We start from the raw sequence: 15,684 nt of genomic DNA, 5'->3' as shown, positions 1-15,684 counted from the left end.
GCCTAGGATCTTACTATTATTATTTCAATTAATATTAATATGATGATTATTTTCTTTTATGATTATTATCATGATTATTTCAATTATAATTTATTTTCATGATATTGATTATTTATTATGTTGCTTGATGATTTATTTATTTATTGCTTGATCACCTTTTATTGCATGTTAAAGGGAATTGGTACTTGCAACCACGCTTAATAAGATAATTAATAATCTTGTTAGGTTAATTATGATTATAATTCAAGTGATCGCCAATAATAGTTTGTTTTTGCATTAAATTCAACCAACATAGATTAAACAGGTTTAGGGTTAACCTATTGATTGTATGTTAATCAGAAAGCGCACATGAATACGAACAGAATAAAGTAGAGGCCTATTATTAGGGCAGGTTCAATCTCTTTTAGGTTGGATTTGTACCATCATCCCCGAACCCTTATTTGGTTCATGACCTTATGGAGTTGACGATCTCTTGGATCGTTAAGGGGTGTAACCTTCACCTCGTGAACGGTTTACAAGTTCCTTAAAAACTTGTTGGCGACTCTTTTGCTCTATCTTCTTCCCTTTTGGACGCCACCGTACTTTAGTGTATGATCACAGTGGGGTTCAAGCTAGTGGGATTTTTAAAGGCTTGAAACTATTCCCCACATACCCAAATCACCTTTAGTAGTAGTCCGGATGGCCCACAGGACATGAATTAATTCTTCTTCCCATAAACCACCGGCTCTTTCAATTTTCTTTTTTATGTCGTCTGAGATGAGTTTGTTGAAGGCTTCAACTTGGCCGTTTGCTTGGGGTCGGCCGACTGATGCAAAACAATGTGAGATACCCTGATCTCCCAACCAAGTCTTGAGCTGGGGGGTCTCAAACTGAGGGCCATTATCAAACACCATAGACATAGGTACCCCAAACCGGGTGATGATGTTCTTCCAGATGAAGGAGATGACATCCTTTGTCTTGATGTTCTTAACCGGCTCAGCTTCTACCCATTTGGTGAAACAATCCACAGCCACCAAAATGTAGCGCTTTCCGCTTGGAGCAGGCGTATAAGGACCCAAGATATCCATGCCCCATTTGGCGAATGGGACTGGGCTGTGGATTGCCGTCAGATCAGTAGCCGGGCGGCGAATTAGTGGGCCAAACCTTTGGCACTTGTCGCATCTTTTGACTAACTCTTTGGCGTCTGCTTCAAGAGTAGGCCAGAAGTAATGCCGCCTGGCTCTGACGGCTAAGGACCTACTGCCTATATGAGAGGCGCAGTACCCAGCATGCAATTCTTCAAGAATTTCTTTCCCCTTCTCTGGGGTAACACACTTCAATAAAGGTTTGAGGAAACCCGCCTTGAAGAGTTCTCCATTTCTCAACTCGAAGTTTGCTGCTCGCTTTTTCATGACGGCTGCCTCCTGTGATGAATCAGGAAGCTTGCCGTCTGCTAAATATGCCCGGATGCCATCCATCCAAGTAGAGCTTCGGTCTAAGATTCCAATGGGCTCTTCATGTATGCTTCTCTTTTAAAAAACTTCCCAAAAGACCGATCGAGGAGTATCACAGCAGGCGGAAGAAGCCAATTTAGACAACGCATCCGCCTGGTTCTTATCTAACCTAGGCACTTGATTCTGACGGAATTCCTCAAGTGCCCCAGTCTCTTCTTTGACTGCCTGAAGATATTTGATCATAGCCGGATGAGTTGCCTTATATGTTCCCTCATACTGGCTGACGACCAACTGTGAATCAGAATAGGCATCAATTTTAGTTGCCCCTGCTGCCTTACACATGCGGATTCCGGCTAGCAGGGCTTCATATTCCGCCTCGTTATTTGACGCTTGAAACTTAAACCGCGGTGCATATTCAAATTTGTCCCCCTCAGGGGACTCATATATAATTCCTGCACTGTAGCCGTTCTTCGTTGAGCTTCCGTCTGCATACACTTTCCAAACCTGGTCAATATTATCCGGTTGCACCGGTCGTGTCATTTCAACAATGAAGTCGGCAAACGCCTGACCTTTCACTGCCTTTCTAGGTTCAAAAGTGATTTCAAGACTTTGCATTTCAATAGCCCATTTCAACATTCTGCCAGATGACTCCAAAGTAGACATTGGCCGCTTGAGGGGCTGGTCGGTGTAGATTACCACCGGATGAGCCAGGAAATACGGTTTCAATTTCTTGAAAGCCATATACAGGGCAAGGCCAAATTTTTCTACCATGGGGTACCGGAGCTCAGCATTTTTTAAAACATGGCTAATGAAATAGACCGGAAGCTGAACACCGTCTCTCTCAGCAAGGAGAACGGCACTGAGGGCATGATCTGAGACGGCTAGGTACATGTATAACACCTCTCTAGGCAGTGGACTAACAAGCCTTGGCAAAGAGTGGAGGTGTTCTTTCAGCCGTTGAAAGGCCGCCTCAGCCTCATCCCCCCATTCAAATCTGGCCTTCTTCCTGATTGCTTGGAAGAAGTAAAGGCATTTGTCACCTGACTGGCTGAGGAATCTCCCCAAGGCTGCCAGGCAACCGGTTAGTCTCTGTGCTTCCTTGACAGTGCGGAGTGACTTCATGTCAATCACCACCTGTATCTTCTCAGGGTTGGCCTCTATCCCCCTTTGATCAATCAGGAATCCGAGAAACTTCCCAGACTCAACACCAAAGACGCATTTCTTAGGATTTAACATAACCTTATGCCGCCTGAGTGTGGTGAAGGTTTCTCGGAGATCAGCAAGGTGATCCGCCTGCTGTTTGGATTTGACTATCATGTCATCAATGTATGCCTCTACATTCCTCCCAATTTGATTAATAAAGACCGTATTAATCATCCGTTGGAACGTAGCCGGCGCATTTTTCAAACCAAACGGCATCACCGTGTAACAGAATAGCCCCTGATTAGTGACGAAGACCGTCTTTTCTTAATCTTTCTTCCAAAGGGGTATCTGATGGAAGCCGGAGTAGGCATCCATAAAACTCATCAAGGCATGCCCGGCTGTTGAATCGACCAGACTGTCGATCTTAGGAAGCGGATAACTGTCCCTGGGACATGCCTTGTTGAGATCTGTGTAATCAACACACATCCGCCAGGTACCATTCGGCTTCTTTACAAGCACAACATTCGCCACCCAGTCGAGGAAATTACATGGTCGAATGAACCCAGCATCCAATAGCTTTTTTACTTCGGAAGCTGCCGCCTGACTTCTTTCCTCGCCGTGATTTCTTTTCTTTTTCCGGATGGGCTTCTTTTTAGGATCCACGGCGAGTTTGTGGACAGCAAGATCCGGGCTGACGCCTTGCATCTCTTCCACTTCAAAGGCAAAAATGTCTTTGAATTCTTGCTGCAGAAGGTGCAAGTCTGCACCTAACTTAGCAAAGGCAACCGTCCCAACCTTCACGGTACGCTCCAGACGGCTGTCGTCCAGAGGTATGTCAATATGCTCACCAGCCGGTTGGGGACGGATCTCATCTGACCGTTCACCGGTCAGTGATTGCTATTTTTTCTCCTTCTTCACCTCCACCAGCATAGGTGCCTTTCTTTTCTTTCCGGCTGCTGGTGGGGCTGGTACTGGATCGGCTTCCTTGACATTGTCAAGGTCTATTGGCTCCTGGCCGCCTGGGGCCACGGTATCTCTGACGGCTGAGAGATAGCACTCCCGAGCCGTCTTCTGATCCCCATTCAAGGAACCAACAGAGCCATCATCCCTCTCATACTTGATGAGCATGAGGGAAGGGATGATTACAGCCTTGGATTCGTTGAGGGTTGGCCGGCCCAAGATAATGTTGTAGGCGGTCAGCTCCTCAACGACCAAAAACTTGACGACCAGATGTCGCCCTTTTCCTTTCTCACCCAGCCGGATGGGTAGATCGACTCTTCCGACTGGGTAAACCATCCCCCCCCCCCAAAGCCAACTAGGGGTGGGTGACCGGATGCAAGTTGTTGTCATTGTATTTCAGCTTCTGCAAGCATCGGAGGCTGATGATGTCTAATGAACTGCCGGTATCAATAAGGATCCGTCCAACCAACTGGTTGGCAACCTTACATTCAATGATGACCAGGTAATCATGTGGGCGGCGAACACTGCCCCTATCCTTCTCAGTGATCAGAACATCCGGGAAGGAGGAGCCTGCAGATGCCTGCCCATCATCATCTTTGTCCATCTTTCGAAGATGGCTCTTGGTGCCCCGGATGGTAGGGCCACCACATGAAAACCCGCCTGCTATTGTGTAGATCGGCTCCTTGTCGGTATCCGAGCTACTAGCAGGCTGGGGGGTAGTCTTAGAGGACTGACCCTTATTTTTCTTCTTTGCCCCGGTTGGGGACTTAGAAATATAGGACTTCAGCATTCCCTTGTCAGCCAGACGGTCCAACGCCCGTTGAAGGCTGAAGCAGTCGTTGGTTTCATGGCCAACTTCCTCATGGTATTGGCAAAATTTATTTTTGTTCCTTGATTGAATGGAACTTTTCATTGGATTCGGCTTCTCTAGAGACAGCCGGTCCTTAATCTCCATGAGGATGGAGTTGCAGTCCTTGTTAAACTCGTACTTTGGGACGTACGGTTTAAATTCTTTCTTCTTCTTCTGGGACGGCTGGTCAGAATCACTAACCGCACAGATTTCTTTTCTCTTCTTGCTCTCTTCTTTCTTTTTGGCCGGCTGAGCAGGCCGGATGTCTTTCTGCTTGTCGGACATCTTAGAGTCCGACTGGCTTCCTGGCGAGCAGAGGTCGGTAGCTTGAATATAGCTTTCCGCCTCCCTTAGGGCCGCCTGTAGGGTGAAAGCCCCTTTTCTAACTAGGTCGAACTTAAAGGTCGACCCGTCTCTCAGACCCTTGAAAAAGTCTGTAAAAGCTACCTCATCAGACAGTCCCTGAATATGAATTCTGATCAGATTGAACCGCCTGACATATGAGCGCAACCCTTCTCTCTCTCCCTGCTTAACAGTGCTCAAGTCAAGGCTTGTTTTCTTAGCAGGGATGTTCATTGAGAAGTTGGAAGCAAACAGCAAGGCGAGCTTCCTGAAACTATCGATGGACCCGGCTGGCAGATTACCAAACCATTGTTGGGCAATACCCTTCAATGTAGCCGGGAAGCACCGACACCAAGTGGCATCATCCAACCCCTGCAGATACATGAGGTTGGTGTAAGCCATGAGGTGGTCTTCCGAATTGGTGGTACCATCATAGGTACCAACCAATACATTCTTAACCTTGGCCGGTTGGGCCGCCTTGGTTATCTCCTGGGTGAACGCAGAAGGTTGTTCACCCAGGCGCAACAAACGGAGTTGCCAGTCTAATGGCTGGACATTTTGATATGTCGCCTGACCTCCAAAGAGAGTCGGCTGCATGAAGTGAGGGGGATACTGTCCGTAAACCTGAGTAGGCACGTATGGTACAGCTCCAATCATATGAGGGCTAGAATGGACGGTATTACCGCCTGTCTGGCTCTCATGCAGGGAGGATGCATTCCCTGCAGAAATGTTGTTGAAGCTGTCTGGAAAGTTCGGCGTTGAAGCCGACTCAGACAGCGATTGGTTTCTCTTCCGGTTGATGATCTCCCGGGCATCGAGAATTGATTTTTTGCTTCCCACCGGCTGCTGAGTCCAGCGGGTGTTGTTGTTGTTCCTCTTAGGAAGGAGAATTTTTTACCAATCAATGGTCCAGGCTGCCTTCTCCTTTGGATGAGGAGTGGGTTGTCGTTCTCTGACCGACTTCCCCTTCTCCGGAGGAGTCTTCTTCGCCGGCTGACCTTTACTTGGGCCAGCCCGGCTTTGGGTGATCAGCTCTTTAATTTCACCCTTGAAACTTGTCATGAATCTCATGAGTTCGTCTCGGGTGACAGGGGCTGATCCAGCGGCCGTTTGGGTTTCCCCTTCCGGCTGCCCAGAGGGTCGGCTTGTACCCGCCTGGGAGGCACCCCGCTCCAGAGTGTCTCTGGGCCGGATGCGCTTAGTTCTGAGAGAGCCGTCATCGGCTGTAAAGGTTTCGACAAGAGGATCTTCATCCTCATGGTCTGTAAAGACATCTGGGTCATCGCCCAGACGGTTAGGGGGTGGCACAGACTCTTGAACCATCTTCGAGGTACTCTCCCCACAGACGGCGCCAAATGTTTTGGGTGTTTTTGTCCCTTGGGAGAGTTACGTCACGAAGTCTGATCCGACTGAGTTGTACCTGCTAAATAACGGAGACTCCGGGTGGTTGGAGCTCCGCCTCCGACGGTCAAGTTAGTACCTTGAAAAAGAATAAAAAGAACGGAAATTTAGGTGGGTATCTGCTCGAATTCCAAGCTCAGGTCTTTTTCTGATGTGAGAGAATGCAGGTGTGATAAATGATTGAATGTGTCCCCAAAGTGGGGAAATATCTCCCTATTATAGGGTCCTTGAAAAACGTGCCCCTATCTAGGTCATTTGACCTAAATTTCAGTGGGCTGCGTCGTAAAACGGCGCTTTTAGGGATTTGGGCCCTTGAAGGCCGCCATTTCAGAGTCATATCTGGGGGCGCCAAGTGTCAAGAGGAGGTTGAGCCACATGGGCCCTCCTGAGCTCGACACGTGGCTTCCCCTCATTGGTCCATGTGTCTAGGGTATTTTTACCCTAAACAATAGAGAAAATCAGCCAAAAAGATAAAAAAATCAAAACAGAGTTCTGACGCGTAAAACCAGGTTAGTGCCAGACGCTGACATTAGCGCCAGGCGCCAAGCTTAGCGTCAGGCTCTAATGCTGGCGTTTGGCGCTGACTAAGTTTTTGATGCGTTTTCTTAAATCAGATAGAAATTGTCGTACAGGAGGATAAAATCGTATTTTCCTCAAAAACGTTTTTTTATTCTGATTAAAACTCTAAAAAGTCAACAAAAGTCAATTTATCAATGCTAATTAAATTAGGAATGAAAAGAACCTTCTAGAAGAATCTAGAAGACTAAAACCATTCCTAATTGCATTAGGAATGATAAATCTATATTAGGCCCTCCTCTAGATCATTGGGCCGCATATAAGGCTCAAACCAGGCCCAGTTTAGTAATTTGGCCATAACTTCCTCAATATTCATCGGAATTGGGCTTATAATATATCGTTGGAAAGCTCTTTTCAAGCCCTATCCAACTACACTACTATTAGACCCATATCATGGACCAACCAAAATGGATTGGCAGTTTTCTTTAAAATAGGTTTTCAAAAACAGAGAGAAGAGAAAAGAAATTAAAACTATCTGCAACACTAAACTTTCCACACTTTCACTTCATTCGATTATGATTCGACGTGAAAGGTACTCATCACTGGGTTTGGTTTTGGGGAGACACAAATGGGTGTCTACAGGTAGGCTAGTAGCTGGTCCGGCATCGGCGTTGAGCTGGTTGATGTGAGAGAGGGAACTAGGGTTGTGCACGTGTGCCATCGTGAGACTTGTGATGTTTAAGGTTCGTTTGGTTGTTCGCTTCATTCACTTGTTTTCCTTTTAATCTCTTTTTTTTTATCAAACTTAATTTTTTTTAATTTTTCTCACTGCTGAGTCACGTGACTCACCCATGCACCATTGTAGGTCCACCATTGAGTGTATATGTTGACGTGCTTGAAGCGAATTGATTTGGATTTACAATCACTTGTCTCATAAAAAATAAAATTTATACTGTACCATTTGTCATTGCACATGTGCAAGTTAGTTATCCCGTCAAAAAAAAAAGTGCAAGTTAATCTGATTTAGAAAACACTTTAACATCGAAGATATAGAAACATTGAGTGAATTTGATGCTAAAATCATCATTTAAAAAGGATTTTTTATTAGGAAATTTTGATTTTTACCACCTTCAAATAACCACTTAATTGAATTTACCACCTCCAATAAAAATAAAAAAAAAATTTACTTAACCACCACCAAAATTTCCAAAAATTCGATTTTACCACCAACTATCGGATTCCGTCCATGAATCCGTTAGTATGGCCCACACTTTTGACGCTTCTTCTTCATCTTCCCCGATCTTCCATGTCAACCAACCAGCAACGACATCAACTACCTCGGTTGGTTGGAATTTCGTGTGGGTTTCGCGTCTGGGTGGTGGTGGTTTCGGGTCGCGATGGTTTCGCGTCTGTGTGGCGTTGTTTCTGTTATGAGGTTAGATTGGTTTTGGGGTTAGGTTGGATGGGGTGGGTTGCGGTGGTTTCGCGTCTGGATGGTGGTGGTTTTGGGTCGCGGTGGTTTCGCGTCTGCGTGGCGGTGGTTTCTGGTCTGGGTTTGGATGGTGGTGGGGTTGGTCGTAGCTATTAGGTGGTGGCTAGGGTTTTCAGGTCGGAAATTAGTGGAAAGGGGTAGAAATCGGTGCGGCTGTGGTGTGCGGCGGTGGTAGCGGTTAGGTGGTGGGGTTGGTCGTAGCTATTAGGTGGTGGCTAGGGTTTTGAGGTCGGAAATTGATGGAAAGGGGGTCGAATCGGTGCGGCTGTGGTGTGCGGTGCGGTGCGGTGGTAGCGGTTAAGTGGTGGCTAGGGTTTTGAGGTCGAAATCGGTGCGGTGGTTGTGGGTCCCGACGGTGGCTGGTTGCGGTTAGGTGGTGGGGGCTGGTCATAACGATTAGATGGTGGGGCTGGTCGTAGCCGGTCCGGCGGTGGGGGTCCCGACGGTGGCAGCAACCACCGGTTGCTTGATGGGGATTTTTTAATTTTTTTTTTGGTTTTTTTTAAAAAATTTTTAAAACTTACCCAATAATATGGCGACACGTGTGCAAGGTAGGCCCCACTAATGGATTTTTGGACGGAATCCATTAGTTAGAGGTGATAGGTAGTAAAACTGATGTTTACTTTTTTTATGAGGTGGTAAAGTAAATGATTTTTTTTTTTTTTGGAGGTGGTAAATTCGACAAAGTCGTTATTTAAAGGTGGTAAAAATCAAAATTTCCTTATTATTATTATTATTATTGTTTTAATAAAGGTTAGACCGTAAGATATAGAAACATTTTCTCACAACACGGTGTTCTAATTAATTCAAGGAAAAGAAATTAAGAAATTTACTACTCCGTACAAATATAAAGGTTGATATCTATATGAATCGGAGTTGCATAGTCTGCTACTCTGCTGCTCAATTTCCTTCACGAAAAATATGATGAATAACACGTCCTCCAAAAGACAGAGGATTTGAGAAACAATAGACACAATAACCGGTGAACAAATAGAAAAGTAAACAAATACAAAGATTGAAATACCAATCAAAAATTTCAGCAAGCATATAATTGCATTGAGTTGTAAAGGACAAAACACATTCGTTTATTATTCAATGAAGATCAAAGATTATTCTGAAGAAGAAAAGAGGACTGCCAAACTAAAGCCAAGTGAGGTTAAAATAAATAAGTCTAAAAAGCCTCAAGAGATCAAAGCTTGTATGTAGAGTTTCTTTCTCACTTGCTTGTTACCAATCCATAAGAATCGTGGATCTAGAAGGAATGTAGGACGAACCATATCTGCATATAATGACATCCAAGAATTGGTATCAATAATAAACATGTAAATGCAAGTAATTTAAGCAATTCAATTCATCTTAAATGTAAAGAAAAACCAAAGAAATTGACCAACTTCAAATTACATGACAGCAAATAAGATAAGGGCATATGTTTGATCATTTATCAGTCTTCACTGTTTAATACTTGTATCTATTACAAAGTACTACTACTACCTAATAACATTTGGACAAATGTGAAAAATGGGTTTTTACTGAATAATAAATGAGCAACCAAGTAGCTTTCCAGCATGAAGTTATATACTACATTGGGCCAGGTTACTAGATTGGTCTTACATATATAGGTAAGATGTGTAAGATGCAGCAACTAAAGTTATCAACTTACTAAAAAAGTAGTTAAGATCCTGCACATAAGCAAGCAAGCCATTAATACCAAACATTGAAATACCAATCAAAAATCTCAATTTTATCAGATATTCATGTCGATCAGAAATAGTGATTGACAACTTTCACACGTGAATTAAGGAATTAACCCACCCATTACGCCAAAGTGCGTAAATTTCATTTCCCAGTTCCATATGCACAACTGTTATCTGTTGGTCAGAAACCTCATGATTAATTACTTCTTTATTCATAAATATAAGGGACTCAAAAGATGGAAATGGTAGTTAGTCCAATACTCCCTTTAAAATAAACAATTTCATTCAACCATTTACAAATCAGATTGGAAATTTATAACTGTCTATTAAGTAGCGGCTATCAACAAGGGCCAATTATTGGAATAAATGCAGCAGTAGAAAATAAAGACTGAAACAAACCACTTGGTTGAGATTATAAAAAAAAGGAAATTTTGCAAAAAACCACCTTTTAAATCTTGTTTTTTGCATTTAACCACCTTTTAAAAAAAATGTTGCAAAAAACCACCAATTTTAAAAATTTTGTTGCAACTTACCACCAATTCAATGTAAAACAATTGATAAATTTGGCTAAAAAAGTGGTAATTTGTAACAAAATCTTTAAAATTGGTGGTCTTTTGCAACATTTTTTTTAAAAGGTGGTTATTTGCAAAAAACAAGATTTAAAAGGTGGTTTTTGGCAAAAAAAAAACACAATTTACTAATGAAATCACATTTATATATATTTTTTCACATGTTACCTAACTGTGTGCTCCACACCAGTTAATTCTTGGTAGCGATATAACATAATATTAAATAAAAAAAGTTACCAGTAAATTTATATGAGTCTAAAGTCTTGCTTTAAGCTCTGCAGCCACAGCATCTAAGAACTCTTCTGTGTTCAGATATTGGTCCCTTGCAATCCTGCAGTCACTCAAATCAAATTAGGCAAGAATATTTCAATAGCAGCAACATAAAATAAAACGAACTAAAAGCAAGACTGACTTGGGTCCATGGGTGATAATAGCAAGATCCTTGGTCATCTTTCCAGATTCAACAGTGTCAACACAGGCTGCTTCCAATTTCTGTGTGAACTCCAAAAGTTTCTCATTGCTGTCCAACTTAGCACTGTTGACCAAGGAACAATCACAAAAAGTTTAGTTAATTACTACATTAACCAAAACAGTAAGGTGGTCTTATGTGATAAAGATTGCCAGCATACCGATGAGCAAGTCCCCGAGTCCAAGCAAAGATCGAAGCAATGCTGTTGGTGCTGGTTTCACCACCCTTCTGGTGAACTCTGAAATGGCGTGTCACTGTCCCATGAGCAGCTTCAGCTTCAATAGTCTTGCCATCAGGGCATATCTGAAGAGAATCCACAATGTTAGCATACCATAAACAATTTTTTTTTGGTCTTCACCTCCCCTCTACAGATGTGTGTTTGTGTGTGTGTGTGTGTGTGTGTGTGTGTGTGTGTGTGTGTGTGTCTAGTGTGTATATGTGACTTAGAGTCATCTACTGATATGCCCAAGTAAAGGATCATCCATGAACTACTGGAAGTGCTACCTGCGTGACTAAGCAAATGAGGCAGATGCAGCCATGCACAACACATAGCAGGCATGCTCAATGGAGTACTTATGTGCATACTTTTCATGTTTTGTCTTAACAGAGGTAATTCATAATTTTATTGTTACATAATGCCACTAAAAAATAAAAAATTATATTGAAGACAGGATACATACCAATACAGAAGTCATCAATCCCAAAGATCCGAACCCTAAAACAATTGAAAAGAAACAACTGATTCAAAATTTAGTAAACCAGTAAAAAGTCCTCAAAACAAACAGAGGTAAGCAGTCGTACTGTACTAAAGTGAATATATTTCCAAACATGTTTCATGTATTAACGTCAAAAATTGACAGCAAAATACAAATGTACATTACAAACCTTGGGCAAGGAAATCACTCTGTACATCCCCATCGTAGTTTTTGCATGCCCATACGTAACCTCCATCACTCTTGAGAGCATAAGCAACCATATCATCAATGAGACGGTGCTCATACCTAGCAAATCAGTCAAACATTAATTTATTGCAATGCTACAGCTTATGTAATGATAAAAGCCAAATCAAGCACGCACCATATTCCAGCTTCCTCAAACTTTGTCTTCCACTTGCTTTCATAAACTTCTTGAAATATGTCCTTGAATCTTTGCAAACAAACAATATAAAAATATGAGCTACGTTTGTAATAAGATAGGTTTAAATAAAAATTAACCTTCAGAGAAGTAAAGGAGCTTCCTACCTCCCATCATATTTCTTAAGAATGGTGTTCTTTGTGCTAAGATAGAGTGGCCACTTTTTCTCATAGGCCATGTTCATTGAAGCCTCTGCAAATGAAGAAATGGACTGCATTGCAACATAAACAAGTGGAATCACGAAAAAGGTTATTAATTAATTAAGTAAATGTAACAAAGCATTCAAGAAGAAGTTGTAGCAGTCGAACCTCATCGGTATTATACATGGCCAAAGCTACTCCTCCATCACCAGTAAACTTGTAAACCTCCATTTCTGTTTTCTCATCTTTTCCTTCGGGTACTGTACAAGTGTACAGAAACTGTATTTAGTATATATGCTAGTAAATGCGACTTTCACCGTTTAGATTTTAAGTAATGAATTCAGGCATTCCACAGAATCTTCTGTGTTTTGGCGTGTGAGGCAGTCTGCATCTATACATTATCTTGTGTGCAAGAATTGAATACTGCAACCTTAATATCCAGGATCAAGAATTGCGGGAAAACTAGAAAACAATAAACAAGGAATACCTACCAAATACTAGCTTGAGTGTCCCAGCTCCCTTAATGACAGCATCAGTAGCTTTGTACTGATCTCCAAATGCATGTCTTCCTATGCAAATAGGCTTAGTCCAGCCTGGAACAAGCCTAGGAACATTTTTACAAAGAATGGGTTCTCTAAAGACAGTACCTGCAACAACAACAAGAACAGTAAAAATTATGACAATAACTAACCAAAGTTACTGCTAAAAAGCATTAGAAAGACAATCTCTTGAATTCAGGTGTTCAAACGCATATAAACTGACCATTCAGAATGTTCCTAATTGTCCCATTTGGGCTTTTCCACATTTGCTTTAACTTAAATTCTGTCATACGGGCTTCATCTGTTGAGAAAAATAAATAAATAAATAAATAAATAATAGCCAATGTTATCAACTAATGTTATAAGGGGAGGTGTGCGGTTTATATAAAGAACAAATATATATATATATATATAATGAGCACCACAGACCTGGAGTAATAGTTGCACATTTGATTGCCACATTGTACCTGAAATAGCAACATAATAATTCTTTAATCCTCACTTACAAAAAGATTGAAGAAGCTAGTAAGAATGATGTTCGGCTTCCATCTCTCATCTTACTTTCTGTCAACTTATCAATCAACCATAGAAACAACAAAAGCTAATATAGTAATACTTGATAGCAAGTCAACGAAAACTTACTTTAGGGTTGCTTCAGCACTTTCAATAGTAACTTTGTCATCAGTGGCATCACGGTGGGGAAGACCAAGATCAAAGTATTTAATGTCCAATTCCAAAAATGGAGAAATCAGCTGAAATAATAATTGACAGCACAGAAAAAAAAAAAAAGGTGAGCATAACACATTTCTGCAACAACAAAACAAATACAGAATTACAGAAAAGTGGTGTATAACATTGAAAGACCTTGTCTTTTATCATCTGCCAGATGACACGAGTCATTTCATCACCTGCAAATCAAAATAAAAATAACAATAAAAATTAAAAAAAAATTAAGTAAACAGCCTTCAACAAGCCATTGGTCTCCACAGATTCCAACAAAACAAGATAAAAAGTTACATGAACAGCATATTAAGCCAAAAAGATAAAGGGCTTGATTTCTTAAAACTCATATATCAGTTTTAGCTTTGTTTCTATTGAACTACTTTATTCATTCCTAGGACATGTAATATCACACAACCAGGTCCAATACAAGAAATATGTACATAATGATCATAAAAAGCCTTCATTCTAGTTTAATCAGAATCACAGCACTATCATCCTTGGAGAAATCAATCCTAGAATTCAATCTAGCAGAAATAATAGAACATAGCAGCAAAAGCACAGCACTATCATCATTTGAGAAGTCATTGGTTCATATTAAAGTTCTAATAGGGCTGCATCACTTTTTTATGACATCTCTTTCATAACTTGTTTTCCTTTCAATTTGTCCCTTAACTTGTAATAAATTCATACTCCCTCTGTTTTTATTTAATTTACTCGTGTCTAAATTTCCACTTCCATATAGATTTAAAAGAGAGATAAGGTAATTGGTGATAGTAAATTGAGAGAGTAAAAAAGTGAGTCAACAATTTACAAATAGCCCATGAAAAAAAAAGGGAGTGAATACATCTTCAATCCTTGTCCTTACTCTGCAACAACACATCAACAAGATAATAACATTCTTCATCCTGGTTTTATGTTTTTCTTGGTGAAACTGTCAATATCATAGAGTATAACATAGATCCTACTCATCCCAAAAATTGAAATCTACTACTATACTAATGTACATAAATCCATTTGACTCAATTACTTCCAAAATCATTATACAACCCAAATATCACCCAAATAACTCATCATCCGACTGCGATCCAACCCAAATCTGACCAAGACATAATGCCATCTCCAGTGCTAAATTTACAACTCTACAACAACAACAACACTGACGATTTCACCCAGAAAATATTAATTCACAGGTGAAATGCTCAAGATCACAACAAGACTACTTAAAAATACTACTACACATAAAATAATTACAAAACCATCCACCAAACGTCAGCAACATTCCTCGTATCCAACAAGGCAACAACCTAAGAGGTTTATACCGATATACAGAGCATAAACATACTCCGTATTAAAATAAATATTTACTTCCTCCATTTCTTTTACGTGCAACACTTTAAATTATGCACTATTCACATCACCAACTTCGAAATTTTTTGATGATTTATAGTTTATAAGAAGAATTACACGGATCTTGTCCGATTCACCTCGATTTATACTTTCAATTCACATATATTAATAATTAATTATATGAACGATTGAAATGATGCATCAACACACGCTGATTATTTACAATCAGCGAATAGTCGAGTATACTTGTATACATACTACGTATAATTTTTACACCAAAACATCTAAACCGATCATAAAAATAAAAAAACACGATCATCCTCATCAATTATTCAAATAGATCTACATCAAACATTCAAATCCATAAAAACGAAAAATAAATGATTTCCGATCGAATTGAAACATAATCATTATTGTTATAGATGAACAAAAAAAAACAAAAAATTACCATCCATTTCAACAATGGGGTTGGCAACCTGGATCTTGTCGAAGCTAGCCATGGCGGAAGGAGAGAGAAAATGTTGGGGTAGGTGAGAGATGAGAGTGAATGTATTACAGCAACAATCCGCCGCTTTAAGAATTGAGGAGAGTGAAAATGTTAGGAGTCTAAATGAGGTTTATAATTTATATATAGCAGAGGAAAAAGCGGAGGTCGGGGGTGGTTGGATTGGCTGATTTTATTATGTACATCCAAACATTTACAGTATTTTATTTTAGGATATTTGGTGCGTTTTTGAATAAATCCACATCAACGAATGAGAGAGTTGATTAATGAGACAAGCAATTTAGACGAGTTTTTTTCGTGACAACTCGAAAGTCTTGTATAGGCTTTACATCGTTACATGCAATTTGCTGATATTTTTAAAATGGGACCTATAGGGTCATTATCATTTCTCATTTTCTCAAATGGATATTACTAATCAATCCATCTA

At 40.8% G+C, this 15,684-nt stretch overlaps 1 protein-coding gene across 3 annotated transcripts; it reads right to left on the bottom strand.

The window, feature by feature from the left end:
• Positions 1–9,136: 9,136 nt before the first annotated feature.
• Positions 9,137–15,367, bottom strand: LOC145641725 (isocitrate dehydrogenase [NADP]-like). 3 transcript variants are annotated; one of them, XR_014115502.1, is made up of 16 exons: positions 15,201–15,367; positions 13,547–13,590; positions 13,325–13,434; positions 13,112–13,149; positions 12,906–12,983; positions 12,635–12,790; positions 12,312–12,403; positions 12,111–12,214; positions 11,947–12,015; positions 11,755–11,870; positions 11,550–11,584; positions 11,030–11,172; positions 10,813–10,935; positions 10,638–10,731; positions 9,950–10,005; positions 9,137–9,416 (listed from the first exon to the last, which is right to left on the bottom strand). XR_014115502.1 is itself a non-coding variant. In XM_081692648.1 (15 exons), the coding sequence occupies exons 1-14, from the start codon at positions 15,250–15,252 to the stop codon at positions 10,656–10,658; spliced, it is 1,236 nt and encodes a 411-aa protein (XP_081548774.1). In that variant the 5' UTR covers positions 15,253–15,366; the 3' UTR covers positions 9,137–9,416; positions 10,638–10,655. The 3 variants fall into 3 exon arrangements, 1 of the variants encoding a protein (XP_081548774.1); XR_014115503.1 differs by lacking the exon at positions 9,137–9,416 and adding an exon at positions 9,550–9,816; XM_081692648.1 differs by lacking the exon at positions 9,950–10,005 and having other exon boundaries at positions 15,201–15,366.
• Positions 15,368–15,684: the final 317 nt, after the last annotated feature.

Source organism: Chenopodium album, chromosome 8 (assembly GCF_948465745.1).
Source record: "Chenopodium album chromosome 8, dcCheAlbu1.1, whole genome shotgun sequence".
NCBI classification, from domain to species: Eukaryota; Viridiplantae; Streptophyta; class Magnoliopsida; order Caryophyllales; family Amaranthaceae; genus Chenopodium; species Chenopodium album.
Note: the sequence above shows the minus strand (reverse complement) of the source record. Positions and strands in the feature narration are given on the sequence as shown.